The sequence below is a fragment of the Microcebus murinus genome, chromosome 11 (assembly GCF_040939455.1).
Source record: "Microcebus murinus isolate Inina chromosome 11, M.murinus_Inina_mat1.0, whole genome shotgun sequence".
Taxonomy (NCBI): Eukaryota; Metazoa; Chordata; class Mammalia; order Primates; family Cheirogaleidae; genus Microcebus; species Microcebus murinus.
Window position 1 is genome coordinate 5,635,486 of NC_134114.1, and position 21,924 is coordinate 5,657,409.

General features: G+C 38.5%; 1 protein-coding gene and 1 non-coding gene across 2 annotated transcripts in view; one reads left to right on the forward strand and one right to left on the reverse strand.

The window, feature by feature from the left end:
* MTRR (5-methyltetrahydrofolate-homocysteine methyltransferase reductase) overlaps positions 1-7,805 on the forward strand; it is a 34,611-nt gene extending 26,806 nt beyond the window's left edge. The window contains exon 16 of the mRNA XM_076007930.1: positions 783-7,805. Coding sequence (XP_075864045.1) covers positions 783-927 — 145 coding nt within the window. The 3' untranslated portion in view covers positions 928-7,805. The remainder of the gene's footprint in view (positions 1-782) is intronic.
* Positions 7,806-13,002: 5,197 nt separating this feature from the next.
* On the reverse strand, positions 13,003-13,143 carry LOC142874135 (U4 spliceosomal RNA). The gene has a single exon (XR_012921960.1). It is a non-coding gene; the product is annotated as a U4 spliceosomal RNA (small nuclear RNA).
* Between the last annotated feature and the right edge of the window lie 8,781 nt (positions 13,144-21,924).

Below are 21,924 nucleotides of genomic sequence, written 5' to 3' on the forward strand. Positions count from 1 at the left end.
CCACTGTAGACACCTCAAAAAATTTCACTGTGAGGGGCCAAGACAGGTTTAGTTCCTAACGTGAGAATCCTGCCTGACACTTTATTCCTTTATGCAACAAGCATTTAAGTACCTGCTCAGTGCTTGGACACTGTTCAGATGTTCCAGTTACAGGGATAAATGGGATACACTCCCTGCCCTCCAACAACTTGCTCCCTAGTGGGAAAGCCACAGAAGCAGAGACTTCCAACCTTGCAAGTGTCTATAGGAAGTGTTCTTTCTGTAGGGAATGGCAGAAGCACCTGCGAGGGGCACCTCTCCCATCTCATAAATTGAAGAGTCGGACATGTACAAGCACTTAGAAAAGGACCCAGCATATAATAAATCCTCAGTACAGGTGTTTGTTACTAACATTGTGTTTGGAATAGGCCTAGAAGTGGGAGAGAGCTTGTTCTTCAGGAGCATGAGTCCACTTCGTGCCTTTAGAGTGGAGGGCAGGGAATGAGAGAGGCCAGCAGGAGCCAGACACATGCACCCTCGACACTCCTCAGACTAGGCTGCTCTCGGGACCTGGAAGTGTGTGGAGGCTTTTGATAGTGTGGTCAGCTTTGCCTTTTATTAATAGAACGGTCACTGTGGGGAAGGCCTGGGCCTGAGTGTAAATGAGACTAGGAGACCTGTTCTGGGAAGAGGGAGGGAAGAACTAAGATGGTGGAGTCAAAGGAATTAGATTTGTCAGTTGAGGAAGGTTTGGTTAAAAATTCCTACTGCATAAGTGATGATGCTATTATTTTCTTTTCTAGAGATGCTAAGAATATGGCCAAGGATGTAAATGATGCCCTTGTGGAAATAATAAGCAGAGAGGCTGGAGTTGAAAAACTAGAAGCAATGAAAACATTGGCTACTTTAAAAGAAGAAAAACGGTATCTTCAGGATATTTGGTCATAAAACCAGAAATTGAAGAGAATTAAGCTTTTTTGGCTGAAAATACTAAAAGACAATTTTACTGAACTGAGACTTTACATTTTTAAAATAAATTTTAACATTTCTTGGAGGGGTGGGGGTGGGGAATGGATTGCTGAACAATATAAGACAATTTATGATTAGATTTTGCATGTCAGCCCTCTGCTTCCTTCCTGCACCCCTGATGCTCCCCACACTGCCTGGTTGCTTGTGGGCTCCCCTGAAGCCTCCGTTACTTCCCAGAGAGCTTCAGAGAGACCCTTACCAGTTCACAGGGGCTCTCCCTATACATGCAAAGGCTTTTGATACAGGGCAGCGGCTCTAAAATTGACTGATTGGCCGGGCGCGGTGGCTCACGCCTGTAATCCTAGCACTCTGGGAGGCCGAGGCGGGCGGATTGCTCAAGGTCAGGAGTTCAAAACCAGCCTGAGCGAGACCCCGTCTCTACCATAAAAATAGAAAGAAATTAATTGGCCAACTAATATATATAATATATAAATCAGCCGGGCATGGTGGCTCGTGCCTGTAGTCCCAGCTACTCGGGAGGCTGAGGCAGGAGGATTGCTTGAGCCCAGGAGTTTGAGGTTGCTGTGAGCTAGGCTGACGCCACGGCACTCACTCTAGCCTAGGCAAGAAAGCGAGACTCTGTCTCAAAAAAAAAAAAAATAAAATAAAATAAAATTGACTGATTAATTCTTGTGAACTTATGTTGCCAATATATTTTAAAATAATGTAAACATAATTTATCATTTTATGTGAATTATACCCATAAAGAATATTCATATTGATGTGTTTAAATTCAACATGTAGAGCATATTCGTTACATGTTTATATAGTTATCAAATGTTTATTTATTACCAAAACTATATTTCTGCTAAAAAGTATTTTAAAGTAATTCATACAAAGGGATTTCTTTTTATGATGCTAGAAATGTGAAATATATTTTTAAATTACATTCTGGCATTTGATTTATTTATCACAATGTTATTTCTAGATACTATTAGTTAACATTTAGGTGGTTATTGATCAACTAATTTCTACAACCTTATTAACAATAATTGATTAGTAAGCAGGCTCAAAACACTTCTAACAATCTATTTTGTAAGCTTAATGAAGTTCTAGCTCTGTCTCTAGGTAATCCAGTCACATTTTTCATGAAAAGTTTTTTATTCAAGGTGGTTGTGACTATTCTAGGGGCAAAATTTTGTTCCTTTTATCACCATGAGCCATCTTCTGACCCAGTAGCTAGACAGGGGTATTTTAGGATTAAGCCTCAGGCACCACCCCAGGGCCTTGCACCTTGTTTGTGTAGGGCAGGGGTCCTCAAACTATGGCCTATGGGCCACATGTGGCCCACCGGGTGTTTTTGCCACCACCACCTGTCCTGCTTTGCAGCCAACTCGTCCTGGGCCCACAGTGCACGTGTGTGGAATGTGTGCCGCACTTTCTAACGGCCCTCCAGCGGTCTGAGGGACAGTAAACTGGCTCCCTGTTTAAAACGTTTGAGGACCCCTGGTGTAGCAGTAGGGAGTGGTCTAAATGATCCAGTTTTCTTGTCTAGAACACCACTGGTATTAACAGTGAGGGACCTCTTCTAACCTGTTATTCTAACAAGCAATGATTGCGCTCATTTTTCTGGGTAACCTTAATGATCAGTGAAAATTAACAGAAGGGCTTGTGGTAGCCCACTCTGCAGTAAGGTTTTCCTGATTAGAATGCTCACTACACCTAGAAGATTCCTATCTGTGACAGACTTAAAGTGTCTGTGAACTATTCTAAGCTAAATGACAGATACCATAATACTGGTATACTAATAAATCTAATCATGAACTATCAGATAAAAAGTAAGAAGATTTGGATTTCCAATTAGCCAACTAGATGATGTATATGCTGCAGCCAACAAACTGGGCACCCATGTTGATTTCAAATACAGTTGAAATATTTAAAAAGATCCACCATGAACTAGACCATAAAAGAAAACTCAGTGGATTGCATAAAATAGGCATTGTTCATTGATTCTAATGCAATAAAAAATCTACACAAAACCCCCAAAGGCTACCATGAATAATTTTAAATGCATGCAGGTTGTTCATGGCCTGGGTGCCAATGAGGGTGTGTGAAAGGGGCTGGGGGACCTGTTCTAGGAAGAGGGAGAGAATAATATACGAACTGAATTCAGGCAAAACAACACCCAGGGGGAAATTCCATTCATGTATTTCACAATTTGTCTCTCTTGCTAGGTCTACTGCTGAAAGTGCTGCACCTAGGAAAATAGTTAAAATACCTCTGTTCTCAGGCATCTTATATTCTCATGTTGAGGAGATTCATAATAAATAAATGTATAAATTTTATATAGCTATCTGAGAAGGAAACAAAGGCTATGGAGAAGGACAAAACGGGGTAAAGGGGATGCATGGTTTACAGTGCTGGAGGATTTGGGCAACTTAGGGAAAGTTGGAGAAGGTAAAGACTTGAAATTTTGAGAAGAGGCAGCCACTATGTGTGTCTTCAGAGGGGATAGGCAGAGCTGTGGTCCTAAAAAACTGCCTGCAAGTTGGAGGGCCAGCAAAGAGGGCGGTGGGCACAGAGCAGAGTGACAGAGGGGAGCCTGATAAGAGACAAGTACAGGGAAGAAACCGGGAGGTCTGATCATGCAAGGCTCTGCAACCATTGTAGGATTTGGGCTTTACTCTGAACAGAAAGTCATTTGATCAGAGAAGTAACATGACCATGCTTGCATTCTAAAGGGCTTATTGTCGCTTTTGTGGTTGAGACTGAAGGAACCAAGGATTAAGCAGGGAAACCACTTAGAGAACCAAGATAATACAAAAGATTACATCATCAAATTAGACTCATAGAGTTAGAAATCTTAACCATTATCAAGTTTGACTGATCAAGGGTGCAGGTAATTTCATAGGTCTGTCTGTTCCACTCCCAAGTTCTTCCTTGCTGCATTAGGCCCTTGCTCACTGAGATTTAACATAGGATGCATACATTGTATATGGGACATCACTTATGAAAAAGGGAGCTATTTAGGTCATGACATGTCTGCATTTTATACCAAATATTGTCTGTATTACATGCCAAAAATTATGTAGCTAATACAACATTTTCTGGAACCATGTCCCATAGGTCATATATCTAAGGTTTATTTACAACGAGCTGCCTAGACAAACCAAGTGTGTCTTGCCAAAAGTATTCAGTAATTATATTAAGTGCAACTGTACTAAACAGTTCAAATGAAAGATTATTAAGGAAACCCACGAATGTGCTTTTGAGAGTAGACATTTTAAAATACAGAAAGTTTGCAAGTTTGGAAAAGGGTATACATGTAAACAGAAAAGTGTAGTTAAATTAATACAAAAAGGATACAGTAAGAAATATTAATAGTACTAGAGATATTTTCATAGTGGTTGAAGTCAATTGAACAGAAAGATGTGGGGAGTTAGCTACACTCCCAGGAAAAATTGAGTCCCTTTGGCAGGTGTCATCGCAAGGGATTAGGAAATAACAGAAATGGAAAATAATAGAATATAGAAATAAGACACAGAGACGAAAGTACAGTTTTTATAAAGTTTAGTTTTATAAAGTTGGGGGAGTCAGGAGGGCCTCCAGCATTCCCGTGAGCTGTGAGGCCACGAGAGAAGTCCCAAATCAGTATTTATTGGTACAGTGATTGGTTGCCAGGGATAACAGAGTTACATAATAACAGGTAGTTCCTGTAGGTTAAAAGTTTCCCAAAAAGCTTCTAGAGATCCCTTAATTAACTGTATGTGAGCAAACGGTTACAAAATCTAAGACAAACTTCTAAGTCCTAAGATAAAATGTCACTTAGTGGAAAGGCTAAACAGAAATATAGTGGCTCTATATTTCTTTATCTAGTTTTTGTTGATTGAGACAGGTAGGAGTGAAGCAGGAACTGTTCCTTAGGCTAAGTGCTTTTAGCCACAGGTGTCTGTCAGACAGGCACTCTTTGATCAGTTCTCACTCTGTGGCCCCAGGCCAAGCTTTGTCATACAGAAGCCTCAGTCAAGCAACAGGTCTGAGACACACTGTGGCCGTTGAAAGCGCATGCCCTCCTGAGGGGAGACGACTTTTGATATGTGAACTAACACTTTCACATATTCCTTCAGGGCAAAGCCCTGCAAAACTCCTTAAATCTTATATGTCTCTATAGTGCAACAGAAAGACATGGAAATTGTAATATTTATGCACTTAATAATAAAGCTTCAAAATATATAAAGCAAAAGTTGTCAATGCTAAAAGGAAAAAAAGCCAAATCTAAAATCAGAGTTGGGATATTTAACTCAAACCACTCTTAATAGCAGAAAGAGCAAGCAGACAAAACAGAAAGCATTTTAAAATATTTTTAACAGCATAACCAACTGAACCTAATTGACATATATATAACACTAAAGCCAATAACTTCAGAATAGAAATTCTCTTCCAGTTTATATGAAATATTCACCAGCATAGGCCAACTTTCAAAACATTGGTAGCAGCTGTACAATGTGTATTTGCTGAGAATTAAACCACAAGTGAGTAACTAAATGGAAATAGAATCATCCCAAAATACTTGGGGAATAAGCAAAACACAAAATAACTACCCAAGAATCAAAGAAAAATCATGAAGGAAATTAGAAAATATTTTGATGAAGAAAAAAAGGACATACCAAAATTTGTAGTATGTAGCTAAAGCAGTGTTTTGAGGGAAATTTATGGGTATAAATTTATATTATCAAGTAAAAAAGCTTAAAGTCAGTGATCTAAGATCTTATCTTGGGAAGTTAGAAATGGACCAGCCAATTAAACAGCAGGGATAAAGAAGGATACAAAGATGAGAGAAGAATTCAATGAAATTTTAAAAAAGAAGTACAATAGAGAAAACTGTAAAAAGCAAAAGTTAAGTTGTTTAAGATTAATACAATTGATATACTCCTAGCAAAAAAAAAGCAGGAAAAAAGGGCATATTTTCAATATTAAGAATAAAATGAGCATTGTTATATATCCTGCAGATTATAAAAGTCATGAGAGAATATAATGAGCATTCTTATGTCCATAATTTGAAAATTTAGGTGAATTGGATAAATTCCCTGAAATCAATTTAAGAAAACTGACAAAATAGAAAAACAATATTTACAGTTTTCATATCAATTTAAAAATTGAATCTCTAATGTAAAACCTTCCTAACAAAACCCCAGGACAGATGTCTTCACTGGTGGTCTCCAGACATTTAGGAAATGAAGAGGACCAACCTTGTTAAATTCTTCCATAAAATATGGCCAGGCATGATGGCTCACGCCTATGATCCTGGCACTCTGGGAGGCCGAGGTGGGAGGATTGCTTGAGCTCAGGAGTTTGAGACCAGCCTGAGCAAGAGTGAGACCCCCGTATCTACTAATAAGAAAGAAATAGAAAGAAATTTGGCTAGGCAACTAAAAATATAAAAATTTAGCTAGGTGTAGTGGCATATGCCTGTAGTCCCAGCTACTTGGGAGACTGAGGCAGGAGGATCCCTTGAGCCCAGGAGTTAGAGGTTTCTGTGAGCTAGGCTGACGCCATGGCACCCTACTGGGCAACAGAGCAACACTCTGTCTCAAAAATAAATACATAAAATAGAAGAACATATCCAAACTTATTTAATGAAGCAGGCATAACCGTAATATTCAAAACTTACAGATAAGGTAATTCATGTGCTAAATAACTTGATTTAGCCATACCACAGCGTATATGCATAACAAAATATGTTGTACACCATAAAATACACAATTTTTACTTGTCATTAAAAATGAAAAGCCTTATACATTACAAGAAAAGAAAAATATGGGTCATTTACTATTTCTCATGAACAGAGATGCAAAAGTTCTAATCTAGATATTAGCAAATTCAATCAAGTAATATATAAAAAAGATAATACATGTGATTGAGGTTTTTTTCTTGGAATGCGAGGTTAATTTAACATTCAAAAATCAATCAATGTAACATACGCTTACAGAATAAAGAGGAAAAATCATCCTTTAAGAGTCAACAAACTTTCTGTAAAGGGACTGAGAGTAAATAAATGTAACAAATTTATTAAATAATTTTGTTAATTTAATGTTATTTATACTGGCATTAAATCAATTCTTCTAGGCTTTCATCTATGTTTTATTTAATGCTAACATTTTCTTTTAAATGTGGCCGGTTGACATTTCTTAGAAATCCAAATACTACCTTTGACATACATTAAATTTTCATGACTAAAGGTTCTGATGTGTTTTCTAAGGTTAGGACAATTTTTACTTTTAAAAGTATTCTGTTAGTGTGAGAAAGAAGATTAAACTAGAGTTGGCTGAAGTAGATTGAATATATTTTATTATGCCTGATCAATTTCTTTTCCAACATTTATTTATTATGTTGAATGCTCAAGTGTGCATAACTGACCATTCTAAGGACTGGTATGGTCAAAGAAAAAGCCCAGTTCAGAACCAAGGGCTTCATTGGGTTTGCCTCCTTCTACCATGCTCCTTCCTTATAAAAGGTGTTAACAGTGTCGGTTAACTTCTGTGTGTCAAGCACAGTATCAGGAAACCTTTGCAGGTCTGATAGAGTCATCAGTGAAATTCTGTGAGATGTGCATCATTATTCCTAGTTTGCGGATGTGGCATTTGGGGCTTAGAAGGTTTACCTGTCTTTTCCAAGATCATAGGTAATAAATGGCATAGCCAGGCTTCACATCCAGGTCTGTTGGGTTCCCAAGTCCGTGATCTTTAATTAAAAAAAAAAATTATTATTTATGCTACAATATTTCATTCACAAAATACATTGTATATAACATGTTATTTATGACTCAATAATAAAATGAACCCTATAAACTTACACAACCTTATTTTTTCTTATAAAGGAGTATCTTGGTTATTTTTGTAACTGCGATTCTACTCTCTACCTCCTTAAGATCAACTTTTTTGGCTCCCACCTCTGAGAGGGTGTATGCTATGCAATATTTGTCTTTCTGTGCCTGGCTTATTTCACTTAACAGGATGTCCTTCAAGCTCATCCATGTTGTTGCACATGACAAGATTGCATTCTATTTTATAGCTGAATAATAACCCATCGCTATAATAAACATGGGATTTCAGATACCTCTTGACATACTGATTTCCTTCCTTTTGGATATATACCCAGCAGTGGGATTGCTGGATCACATGATAGTTCTATTTTTAGTTTTTTTAAGAAATTCCATAGAGCTTCCTAGAATGGAATGGCTATACTAACTTATATTTCCACCAACAGTGTATGAGAGTTACCCTCTATCAGTGGTCCCCAACCTTTTTGGCACCAGAGACCAGTTTCATGGAAGACAATTTTTTCACAGACTAGGGTGAGGGAAGCTGGGGGCATTGTTTCAGGATGATCAAGTGCATTACATTTATTATGCACTTTTTTTTTTACTATTGTTACATTGTAATATATAATGAAATAATTATACAACTCACTGTAATGTAGAATCAGTGGGAGCCCTGAGCTTGTTTTCCTACAACTAATGCCGCTGCTGATCTGACAGAAGGCAGAGCTCAGGTGGTGATGTGAGCGATGGGAAGTGGTTGTAAATACAGATGAAGGAAGCTTGGCTCACTTGCTAGTGGCTCACCTCCTGCTGTGCAGACCAGTTCCTAACAGGCCATGGACCGGTATGGGAGCTGGTGATCACAACTCTACATCCTCAACACCATCCATTTTTCTCTGTCTTTTTGATACAAGCCATTTTATCTGGGGTGAGATTATACCACATTGTGGTTTTGATTTGCAATTCTCTGATCATTAGTGATGCTCAGCATTTTTTCATATACCTGTCGGTCATTTGTATGTCTTCTTTTTTTTTAATATCAGTATATTATGGGGGTACAAATGTTTAGGTTATGTATATTGCCTATGTATATTGCCCCACCTGAATCAGAGCTTCAAGCATGTCCATCCCTCAGGCGGTGCCCACTGCACTCATTAGGTGTGTGTATACCCATCCCCTCCTCCGCCTCCCATCTGCCTGACACCTGATGAATGTTACTACTGTACATGAACTTAAGTGTTGATCAGTTTATACCAATTTGATGATGAGTACATGTGCTTGTTTTTCCATTCTTGTGATACTTAGTAGAATGGGCTCCAGCTCCATCCAGGATAATACAAGAGGTGCTAGACCATTGTTTTTTGTGGTTGAATAGAACTCCGCTATATACACATACCACATTTTATTAATCCACTAGTGTTGATGTGCACTTGGGTTGTTTCCACATCTTTGCAATTGTCAATTGTGCTGCTATAAACATTCTAGTGCAGATGTTTTTTGGTTTTGTTTTTTTTTTTTTTTTTTTTACAGAATATCTTTTTTTCCTTTGGGTAGATGCCCAGTAATGGATCAACTGGTAGTTCTTCTTGAAGCTCTTTGAGGTATCTCCATATTACTTTCCACAGAGGTTGTACTAGTTTGCAGTCCCACCAGCAGTGTATGAGTGTTCCTATCTCTCCACAACCATACCAACACTTACTGTTTTGGGCTTTTTGGTAAAGGCTATTCTCACTAGAGATAAGTGATATCTCGTTGTTTTGATTTGTGTTTTTCTGATGGGATAGCTTTATTTTGGTAGAATCTGTTTGGTGTTCTCTGACCTTCCTGTGCTTGGATACTTATCTCTTATTTAAGGTTTGGGAAGTCTTTGTTATTTTTTAAATAGTATGTCTACCAGTTGTTCTTGTTCAGCTCTTCTTGAGCACTAAAAATTCTTATATTTGGTCTTTTAACATAACTTTCTATACCTGTAAGCAGGCCTCATTCCTTTTCATTCTATTTTTTTCCTCAGAGTGTTTATTTTCAAATAGCTTACCTTTGAGCTCACCAAATCATTTCTTGGCTGGATTCATTCTGCTGTTGAGAAACTCTAATGAATTTTTTAGTTCAGAAAATGTATTTCTCAGTTCCAAGATTTCTGTTTGCTTGTTTGTTAATTATTTCAATCTCTTTGTTAAATTTCTCACATAAATTTTTAAATTGCTTTTCTGTGTTATACTGGAGATCATTGAGTTTTCTTTAAACTGTCATTTTGTATTCTTGGTCAGAAAGTCACATATTGCCTTCTTATTAGGGTAAGTCACTGCTTCCTTGCTTTGTCCATTCGGGGAAGTCATGGTTTTATGTTTGCTGTTTTGTTTTTGTTGTGTGTGTGTGTGTATGTACATCTGTATTTTTGCATTGAAAGATTAGTTGTTTAGTCTTTTCTGTCTGGCTTATTTTGGTTTTTATTGGATATGTTCGGTTAGAGATTCTTTGTGTTATAATTTGCCTGTTGTTTGTTTGTTTGTTTTTCTTTTTCCCTCTCTCTTGCTGGGTTATTGCTTCCTTTAAAGGACTAGATGATGCCTTAAGACCAGATTTGCCTTGGTTCTAGTAAACGATATGAATTTCACTCAACCCAAATAGGGAAGGTTTCATATCCTGGTGGTGTGATAAGGCTGGGGGTTCATGCCCAAGGGACCTGTAGAATGAACCTCCTCCAGCATTCATGCTGCTCAACAGCCGCTCTGATTTGGTGTCTCCTTTGGCTGAGTTACAGAGCTGAGTTTTCAGGGCTGGAGATGGTAGTCCTTCTTTCTCCCTTTGTCTCTGGCTGTTCTCAATGATATTTCTACCTTCAGGTACTCTTGATGCTTTCTATGGGTTGATGCTGTTTCATGGCAGGGACAGACTCCTTCCAGGGAACTCAAGGTCCTGGGGAAGCTGGTTGTCTACCAGGAGCAGGAACATTATTGGGCACCTCACCTACAAAGCTGGGAACTGTGTGCTTTCAGTTTCACATACATGTGGATCTATCCATCTATTCATCCATCCATTCATCATATATTCATCCATCTATCTATCCATCCATCCATCCATCCTTCCATCATCTATTCATCTATCCTCCATCCATCTATCTATCCATCCATCCATCCTTCCATTATCTATTCATCTATCTATCCTCCATCCATCTATCCATCTCATTGACCACCTGCCACAAACCTATTCCTGTGTGTTCCCAAAAGAACACACAGTCTAGTGTGGGAGACAATTATATAAATTGCTAAATAATTGGATAATAAATTGTTAAATAACTAGATAAATCACCATGTAGACGTATGGAGAATGTATGTCCCTGCCTATCTCTTCCATCACTTCTACCATCACACCCTAGTCTCAATTTGTTGAGACTTCAGCAATGCAAAACTGCTTGTTTCTACTGAAAAAGATGCCATGCTTTCGGGCTTCTGTGCCTTTTAAATGTTGTGCCCAGTGTTTGGAGTGACCCGCCATTCCCCATCCCTGCTTGTGTATCTGGCTAACTCCTCTTCCTCAAAACTCGGCTCAGGGGGAGGCTGCTTGGTGCTTGATTCTAGCTCATTAGGTCCTTTGCTGATGTGGTCACTGTATCTTGTCACCAGTCTAGTAGTGTGTGACCACGCTGGGTTGACATTATTCACAGGAGGCCACCTCTCTGAGCAGTAAGCTCCTTTCTGACCTGGACCACATGCCTGCATCTTTGCATGGCGCTAGACTCTATGCATAGCGCACAGTGGGTTATCAAAAAATGTTTGCTGAGAAATGGAATGATTGAATTAATGGTGTTCTCCGGCAGCCAGGACCATCAATTAACCAACCCTTTGTTTCCTCATAATGTAACAATCACTAATGGGTATTTCTAGTGTGTGTCAGGCCCCTGCTAGGAGCGGAGCTCACTGCAGTAAGTGAGACCATCACAGGAGTCCCTGTCCCCATGCAGCTTTCACTCAGAAGTCAAAGGCAGCCTCCACCATCACAGACCAGCCGGAGACATCAGGCTAAAGAACCTATGACCGTGGAAAGATCAGGTGGAAGCAATTAAGGTGACAGGGCTCCACCCTGAGCTGGAGCAAGAGGAAGGCAGTGACAGAGGTTCTCCTATTAAAGGGAAAGACAGAAGGGCCTTTAGGGAGCTATCAGCAAACAAAGCCCTGTGCAGGAAGGTGGAGGTCCTTTTCTCTGCTTGCAATTACGCTGCAGGTATCTGGGATCTCAGTGCAACGAAAGGCCAGCCTCCAAACAAATGGAAATAATAGCTAAGAAATGGAAGAAGAAACAAGTGAAGAGGAGCCCAAAGCAGGCAGCTTTGCAAAGGGAGCCAGCATAAAATTAAAGAAGTATTTGAAGGTCTCCTTCAATTTACGTTAATACTAGAAGCATCTATTTCCTTAGCTTTTAGAATTTAGCCCCGAGGGCAATGAAATTGAAAATGATAGCAGTATAGTGTAATGTTTACTTTGAACGGCACATGTGAGAGTGATTTAGGAACTGGATTCTGTTACAAATGCCCACATAAACCTCTGGGGCTCCCTCACACTGCTCACATTTCAAACAGCTTTTATTCTCTCCACATCGCTGGGAAGCTTCTTTGCTTGGGGGAATTTATTGTGAAACTATAAGGACAGATTGGGGGAGGGGACCTGTTAGGCTAGATCACTTACAAATTGGAGTAAGTATTGAAAAATGAATTGGAATAAATACTGTTTGAAATATTGCAGGGAAGATTGCATGCATCAGCTTGCTGGTGTAGTAAGATCATTAGTGTGCATGATCATAGAATGATTGGGAAGGTGCATACTTAGGCTTATCTCTAGAGACACATCACTGGATTTAAAAGCCAAGGAACCTCAAATCACGGGGCTGGTTCCAAGGCTGGCTCTCATATCACCTGGAAAAGTCTTTCATTCTCACACCATCTCCACAAGTCACACCATCTCAAGAAGATCCCCAGTCCTCCTCTGCGTTCAGGCAGCCAAGCTCTGTGAACCTGAGTTTCCCTCCTTATCATAAATGCTTTGGTTTTTCTGTTTCTTAATGGGTGGGTTATGCAAGCTTTAATAATATAAGGAGAAACTAACTACTAGCAAATGTTCTACTGAGACAGAAAAGATATGTGAGTGTTTTTGAAAATTGTAAAATTCTAGGCAAATGACTACATTCTTATTACTGGTATTAGAACTTTTGTCAAATATTTGATTTTTTTTTTTTTCCAGTCCCCGTGGGGACCGTCAAAAATTGCCAATGCCGACTATATTGCAAGTCGTCATGGCGGGGTATTGGGAAAAGTTTTCAATTAGCAATAATCGCGCCTCGGATAAACCTCATTGGCTACGATACTGCCACTGCGCAAAGCTAAATATTTGATTTTTTCTCCTTGTTTTTCTTACATATCTTATTAGACAATAATAAGTCTAGCAGACATTAGAAGGAGAAAATGCTGTTGAATTCTGAAAGTATAAGTGCCCTTGTATTAGTTTGCTGGCGCTGCTGTAACAAAGTGCCACACCCTGAGTAGCTTAAACAACAGTTTATTTTCTCAGTTCTGGAGAAGAGAAGTCTGAGATCCAGGTGTCAGCAGGTTGGCTTCTTCTGACACCTATCTCCTCAGCTTGTAGTTGGCTGTCTTCTTCCTGCGTCTCCACATGGTATTCCCTCTGTGTCTGTCTGTGTTTAAATTTCATCTTCTTAGAAGGACACCAGTCATATTGGACTCTCTAATGACATCATTTTAACTTAACTACCTCTTTAGAAACTCTATCTCCAAATATGCTCAAATTCTGAGGTTCTAAGGAGTTGGGACTTTAACATATGAATTTTTGGGTTGGGGGACAATAACAGTTGTCACAAATTTGTTTTTACAGCTTTGTTGAAGTAAAATGTGATACAATAGACGACACATATTAAATTGCCCAGCTTGATGACTTTTGACATGGGTGTACATCTGTGAAACTGTCACAAACTCAAAATAATGAACACCAAAGGGTTTTTTTGTGTGTGTATCTTTGGAACACATGCTTCCCTGCACCCCAACACTCTTGTTACAAACAACCAGTGGTCTGCTTTATGCCACTATAGATTACTCTGAATTTTTTAGAACTTTCTATAAATTGAATCATATATTATATACTCTTCCTTTTTCTGCTTTCTTTCAGTCAGCATTAGTATTTTAAAATTTATTAATGTATTGTGTATATCAGTAGTTGATTGTCTTTTATTGCCAAGTAGTAGTCCATTGTATGGATATACCAGGATTTGCTTATTCATTCACTTGTTGATGAACATTTGGGTTTTCCCAGTGTTTGGCTATTCCACATAAAGCTGCTATCACATTGGCATACAAGAATTTGTGTGACTGTGTGCTTTTATTAGTTTTGATACTAAATACTTAGGCGTGGATTAACTGGGTCATATGAAGACAACTTTTTTAGAAGCTTTCAAACTGTTTCCAAAGAGATTATAATGGTTTACATTCCATCAACAGCATAAGGAGTTCCTTTGCTTCACACTCTCACCAGAAATTGGTCAGTCTCCTTTATTTTTAGCTATTCTAGCATTTGTGCTGTGATATCTCATCATGCTTTTAATTTGCATTTTCCTAATGACTAGTGGCGTTGAGCTCATTTTCAGGTATTTATTTGCCATCCATGTATCTCCTTTGGTAAAGTGTCCATTCAAAGATGTTGCCCATATTTTAAATCTTATTATTAAATTGTAAGAGTTTTATTTTATATATTCAAAATAGAAATTTTTATAAGGTACATATTTGGCAAATATTTTCTCCCAGTTGATGGATAGCATTTTAATTTCTTTTACATGTATTTGGACAGCATAAACTGTTGATTGAATCAAGTTCAACTTACTTTTCTTTTTTCTGCCCCATGACACCCTCAGTATATATGGTACTTACAGGATTGGTGTCATACCCCAGATACAGGATTGAGCATGTGACCCTGGTCTAGCAGTCAGTGTATTTCATCCTCCATTCAGGCAATTACAGCAGCAACAAAAATAAATAAATGGGACTTGAACTTGATTAAATTAAAAGTATCCTGTAACAGCCAAGGAAACAATCAACACAGCAAATAGACAACCTACAGAATAAGAGAAAATACTCACAAGCTACACATCAGATGAAGGGCTAATATATAGAATCTGCAAAGAACTCAAATCAGCAAAAAAGAAACTAACAACATCATTAAGAAGTGGACAAAAGACATAAACAGAAGTTTTTCAAAAGAAGATAGACAAATGGCCAACAAGTATATGAAAAAATGTTCAACGTCACTAACCATCAGGGTAATGCAAATTGAAACCACAATGAGATATCACCTTATTCCTCTTTGAATGGCGTTTATTAAAAAGTACAAAAACAATGGATGCTGGCACACATGGAGAGAGAAAGGAATGCTTATACACTGTTGGTGGGACTGCAAATTAGTACAATCCCTATGGAAAACAGTATGGAGATTTCTCAAAGAACTAAAAGTAGACCTACCATTCAATCCAGCAATCCCACTACGTTTTCTTTTTTCTTTCTTTATTGTAAGTGCTTTTTGGGTCTTATTTAAAAACATCTGCCAAGATCTCTAAGGTTTCTCTTATGTTTTGGTTTTATCTTTTACATTTAGGTCTATGATCCATTTTGAGGTAATATTTGTATATTATGTGAGGTAACGGTTGAGGTTCATGTTTTCTGCATATGGATAATAAATATCCATTTGTTCCAGCACTATTTGTTTAAAAAATTATTCTTTCCTAATTGAACCACCTTAGTCTTTGTCAAATTTTAATTAACAATATACAGTTGACCCTTAAAGAACACAGTTATGTTCATGGCAAATATTGGCCTGTAGTTTTCTATTTTATAATGTATTTTTCAGAAATCAGGATAATGCTGGCCTCATAGAATAAATTGGGGAATGTTCCTTTCAATTTATGTTAGTTCATCCACAAATATTTGGTAGAACTCACCAGAGAATCCATCTGGGCCTAGAGTTTTATTTGTGGAAAGGGATTTAACTACAAATTCAATTTCTTTAATAGATATTGGGATACTCAAGGTCATCTGTCTTTGTGTATGAGTTGGGAATTTGAGGACATTTCTTTCCTTTTCAATGAGATTTTGTGTCTTTTAAGAAATTTGCTTATTTTATCCAAGTTGTAAAACTTATTGGCTAATGTCCATAACATTCCTCCATTCTCCTTCTAATGTCTGTAGGATCTGTTGTGATGGATTCTTTCTTTTTTAAAATTATTAATCTGGCTAGAAGTTTATCAATTATATTTATTTTTTCAAAAATCAAGATTAGTTTTTATTTTTTTATTAAGTTTCTGTTATCTGTCTAGTATTTCATACTTTCAGGCCTTAGATTTATTTATTTAATCAATTTTGATTTGGTTTTTGTGTATGGTGAAAGATAGGAGCCTAATTTCATCCTTCTGCATAAGGATACCCAATTTCCCAGCACCATTTATTGAAGAAACTGTCCTTTCCCCTGCTGTGTGTTCTTGGCACCTTTGTCAAAAATGAGTTGACTGTAGATGTGTGAATTTATTTCTGGGTTATCTATTCTGTTCCATTGGTTTATGCATCTGTTTTTATGCCAGTACCATGCTGTTTTGGTCACTATAGCTTTGCAGAAAACTACAATGAGATATCATCTCACCCCAGTAAAAATGGCTTTTATCAAAAAGATGGGCAATAACAAGTACTGCCAAAAATGCAGAGAAAGGAGAAGCCTCATGCCCTATTGGTGGAATGTAAATTAGTGCAGCCACTACAAAGAACAGTATGGAGATTTCTTTAAAAAGTAAAAGTAGAAATACTCATCTATAATACAAATGGAGATACACAGTTTACTGTGAGCAGCACAGACTCCCCTGGCTGGTCCTTACTGCCTTAGAAGGTAGAAGTTCCTTTAGGAACCTTGAGCATCAGGAGAACATGATGCAAAGCCCACATACATCCTAAAATGCTGCTTCTGTGTGTCTGAGCTATCTGCACCAACTGGCTACACTACCTATGGTGATACTGATCAAAATTGCAGCAACTCTAGTTACTCAGTAATCCTCTGAAATGATGTTTTAACCCATTAGCTACTGATACAGACACAGCAACATAGGCAGGTGAGAGAGTGGATGGATTTTATTTTAGAACTGATAGGTTAAGGTAAGCAATTATCTAATGATGCTTTAGAATGCTTAAGGAGACAATGTGGACTTCTTTCTACTGTTTATTGAGAAATAAGACTTTGGGAGAAAATCATCCACCTTAACCAACTGGGTGGTTTCCATTCCAGCTTAATGATTAATAAAGGAAAAAAGCACATTCAAAGGAAAGAGCCCCACTAAGCAGATTCAAAAGAGATTTAATAGGCACTATTTTTTCTGTATGTAGAAAAAGTATGCTTCTCTTGAAATTTTTCATCTTAGAGAGCTATTTTTGGTTGCATGAGACACAAAGGCTATATAATCGTCATAAAGATGTCGTCTGGCCCAGCCTTCCCCAGGCACCTGCAGGAGTGATTCATTTGACTAATGACAAAGTATCTGCATGTGGAGACCATTGTGCATCTCCCGTATGTTATAATGAAATATGACTTATTGGTGCAGCAGGAAGTATTTTTATGGACACGTGACATTAACCCTGGGGAGTCCTGAAAGCTAAAGTGTAGAGAAATGAGAACCCATGTGGTGTCAGCTCTTGCTTATGTTAAGTGCAGCTTCAATGTTGCAGGAAAGAATTCAACAGCTGCTAGTGGGATGCCCTTGGTATCTGTCCAGCTGTCCCCATGGGAGTCCCCCAGCTCTAGGGGCTTCGTGGCAGGATCAGAAAAGGCCGAAGATTTGTGAAGTCTTTTCATGTTTTCATACCATTGACTGAATAAGCTAGAACGAAAGGTCGAGGGGGTTGCCAGGGAGAGGGTGGTACTTGTGGGTGTTCTAGTCACATCCTCCTGGGTTATCTATCCCTTAGTGCTAAATGCACGGGATGCTGGTGCTAGGAATTGCATTTCCCATGTGGAATTTCTGTGGTTAGGGGCATGTTGTTAGTTGTGGCTGACAGTAAACCTGAAAGAAGGTGGCCTCTGTTCACGTGTCCGTGCACTGCAGGAAGCAGATCCATCTCCTAAGTCCTGGGTTCCCGGAACACCGCGTCTGAGAGCAGCAAAGGAGCACAGCTTAGAAATCTCAGGCTTTAGGGATGATGAGGAATATTCAACCTCTGTCTTGGCCGGCAGGTGAGACTTTGACAGCATCTGACCTAAGGCTCGGCTTCCCATGGGCTCTCTCAGCCACTGCATGGTTATCTGAGGTTCAGGGAGGACTCAGGCAGAGCCCTGGAGTCCCAGGTCTAGTGGGTACTTGGTGACTAGTGGCCAAATGGCCCTTTGACACCAGGTGTTATGGGGCCTGTGGGGTGGAGCTGGCAGGATGAAGCCCCTCCTGGGAGGTGAGTGTCGAAAATGGGCATGAGGATCACAGAGCATAGGGAAGATGGCTTGTAAAATCCCAGGGTAGGGGGCTGGGGCAGTTGAGAAGCAAATATCCCAGGCCCTGGGTGCAGGGGACAAACCTACAGGTTCTTTTCATTGTCCTGAGAGCCCTGAAGGCTCTGCTCAGTGGGCAGGAAGACTCACCTGGTGTCCATGATGATGCCCAGCAGACATCACTGGTCCAAATTGGGCTGCCCTCTGTGGATGGGTCCTCAACCTGCTCAGGCTGTGCCACCCCAAATGCCGCCCCCACTCCCCAACCTCATGCTATGATGTTCCTCCTCACACACCTGCCTTGCTCTGCATCCAAGGACTGAATTGTTCAGGAAAGGAAACAAAGGATGGGGAAGAGAGAAAGGAAGAGTAATAGACATCACTTTGATCCTGTGCTCCCAGGGGTCACCATGTTCCACATGATAGCCTTGGGGCTGAGCAGCTTTGTGCTCAGCTGCCTCCTCACCCTGCTAGTCTACACCTGGTGGCAAGATTGCGGGGAAAAGTCATCACTTCAGAAACTGTCCCTAGATGGCAGCCTGAGACAACAATTGTATTATTTTCAATTACTCTCTCAAATCTTTTTCAAGAGCAGTAAGAGTTTCTTATGTGCTATAAGGTGATGCTTCACATTTCTGCTGTGAAGTGGTGTGTTTTGTTATTTGTCTCCCAATGGACCATTACACCACTAGCTTTTAAACCAGACATTTTGCATTTGCATGGATTGGCAGCTTCCTGGTCCCTAGAACCATGGGGTAGGGTGAAGGATGTAGACTTTGGACTTGGCCAACCCGGGAGAACTTGGGCTGATTTCTGGTATCCTCTGAGCCTCCATTTCTTCACCTGTAAATTGGAGATAATGGTCTTCATGTGCAGCACTGTTGTGAAGATTAAATGAAATAAATTCTATAAGGTGCCTTGTCCAGTGCATGGCACTTAAGTGCTCCTTAAATCAAGGTCTTTCTTTGAGGAAATTAAAAAAAATTAGCACAATCTTCTAGTTTATTTAATTAATTAATTTATGATTTGTATAAATTTAAGAGGTGCAAATGCAATTTTGATATGTGAATATAATACATAGTGGTGAAGTCTGGGCTTTTAGTGTATCCAACACCCAAATAATGTACATTGTACCCATTAAGTAATTTCTCATCCCACCTCCTCTAATCCTCCTGCCCCTCCTAGTCTCTACTATCCATCATTCCACACTGTATGCCCATGTGTACACATTATTTAGCCCACACTTATAAGCAAGAACTTGTGGTATTTGTTTCTGAAAATTATGGCTTCTAATTCCACCCATGGTGCTGCAAAAGCCACAATTTCATTTTTAATGGCTGAATAGTATTCCTCTCTCTCTCTCCCTCCCTCTCTCTCTCTATATATATATATGTATACACACACACACACACACACACACACACACATACACCCCACATTTTCTTTATCTAGTCATCCATTGATAAACATTTTAGTTGATTTTACATCTTCACAATTGTGAATTGTGCTATAATAAACATTTGAGTATAGGTGTCATTTTTATATAATGACTTCTTTTCCTTTGGGTAGAAAACCAGTAGTGGGATTGCTGGATTGAATGGTAGGCCTACTTTTAATTCTTTTGGGAATCTCCACACTGTTTTCCATAGAGGTTGTTCATATTTACATTACCACCAACATTGTATAAGCATTCCATTTCTTCACATTCTCATCAACATCCATTATTATTATTACAGAAATGCTACTAATTTTTGTATATCAATTTTTTTAAAATTTTGTGTTTTTAATGATTATGGGTACATAATAATTGTATATCTTTATTTGGTACATGTGATGTTTTGATATAGGCATACAATGTAAATTAATCACATCAGGGTAATTGATATATCTATCACCCAAGCATTTAACATTTCTTTGTGTTAGGAACATTCCAATTTTACTCTTTTAGTTAGTTTAAACTATACTCTAACTTATTCTTGATTATAGTCACTTTGTTGTGCTATCAAATATTGTTCATTCTATCTAACTACATTTTTACACCCATTAGTTACCCCCACTTTATCTCCCCCTCCATGCTACCCTTCTCAGACTCTGGTAACCATCATTCTACTCTCTGTCTCCATGAGATTGTTTTAATTATTTAGCTCCCACATATGAATGAGAACATTTAAGATTTGTCTTTCTGTTCTTGGATTATTTCACTTAACATAATCTTCTCCAGTTCTATCCATGTTGTTACAAATGGCAGGATTTCATTCTTTTTGTGGTTATATAATATTCCACTGTGTATATGTACCACAATTTCTTTATCTATTTATCTGTTGATGGACACGTAGGTTGATTAGCTTCACTAATGTGAATAGTGCTGCATTAACATGGCAGTGTAGACAGCTTTTCGATATACTTAATTCCCACCTTTTGGATATATACCCAGCAGTGGGATTACTGGGTCATATGGTAGTTCTATTTTCAGGTTTTTGAGGAACCTCTGTACTATTTTCCATAATGAGTGCACTAATTTACATTCCCACCATTAGTACAAGGGTTTCTCTTTCTCCACATCCTTGCCAGCATTCATTATTGTCTGTCTTTTTGATAAAAACATTTTAACTGGGGTCAGATGATATCTCATTGTAGTTTTGATTTGTATTTCTCTAATGACTAATTATGTTGAGCATTTTTTTCATATACCTGTTGACCATTTGTATGTCTTCTTTTGAGAGATGTTTATTCAGATCTTTTGCCCATTTCTTAATTAGATTGTTTGATTTTTTCATATTGAATTGTTGGAGCTCCTTATATATTGTAGTTATCAATCCCTGTCAGACAGGTAGTTTGCAAATATTTTCTCCCATTCTGTGAATTGTCTCTTCACTTTGTTGATTGTTTCTTTTGCTGTGAAGAAACCTTTTTGCTTGATGTTATTCCATTTGTCCAATTTTTCTTTGGTTGCCTATCCTTTGGGAATATTACTCAAGAAGTCATGCCTATACCAATGTCATAAAAAGCTTCCCTAAAGTTTTCTTTTAGTAGTTTTATAGTTTCAAGTCTTGGATTTAAGTCTTTAATTCATTTTGATTTGACTTTGTATATGGTGAGAGATAAGGGTCTGCTAGGAGTTTGAGACTCTCCCAACAAAATGGATCCCAGGCAGGAATGTTGCAGACGATTTGGAAATAAGATAGAGACAAAGTATAGTTTAAAATGATGGGGAAGTCAGGGGTCCTCTAGCATTTCTGTGAGCCAGGAAACACTGAATGAAGTCCCACATCAGTGTTTATTGGTACAGCAAGCAGTCGTCATTTGTTATAGATTTATGTGTACAGATCATTCATTTAGGTTTCAAGGTTCCACTAAAGGTTTCAAGAGATCCCTTACTTAATTCTATCTACAAGAGCAAATGGTTACAAAATTTTTCCAAGATAAACACCTTAAGCCCTAAGTTAAGAATAGATCTAACTGAGGTGTAAGATGTTTAGCAGTGAATCTTGTTGATTTCTTAGGCCAAAATTTTCAAAAAACAACTCTGTATTAAAATTAAAATTTAAATGGTGAGTGGGCTCTGGGAGGTTGGTTGGATGTTAATGAATGACAATCAGGGTCTTCCCAGAGGGGCCTTCGTGGTGCATCTCATGTGTTCTTCGC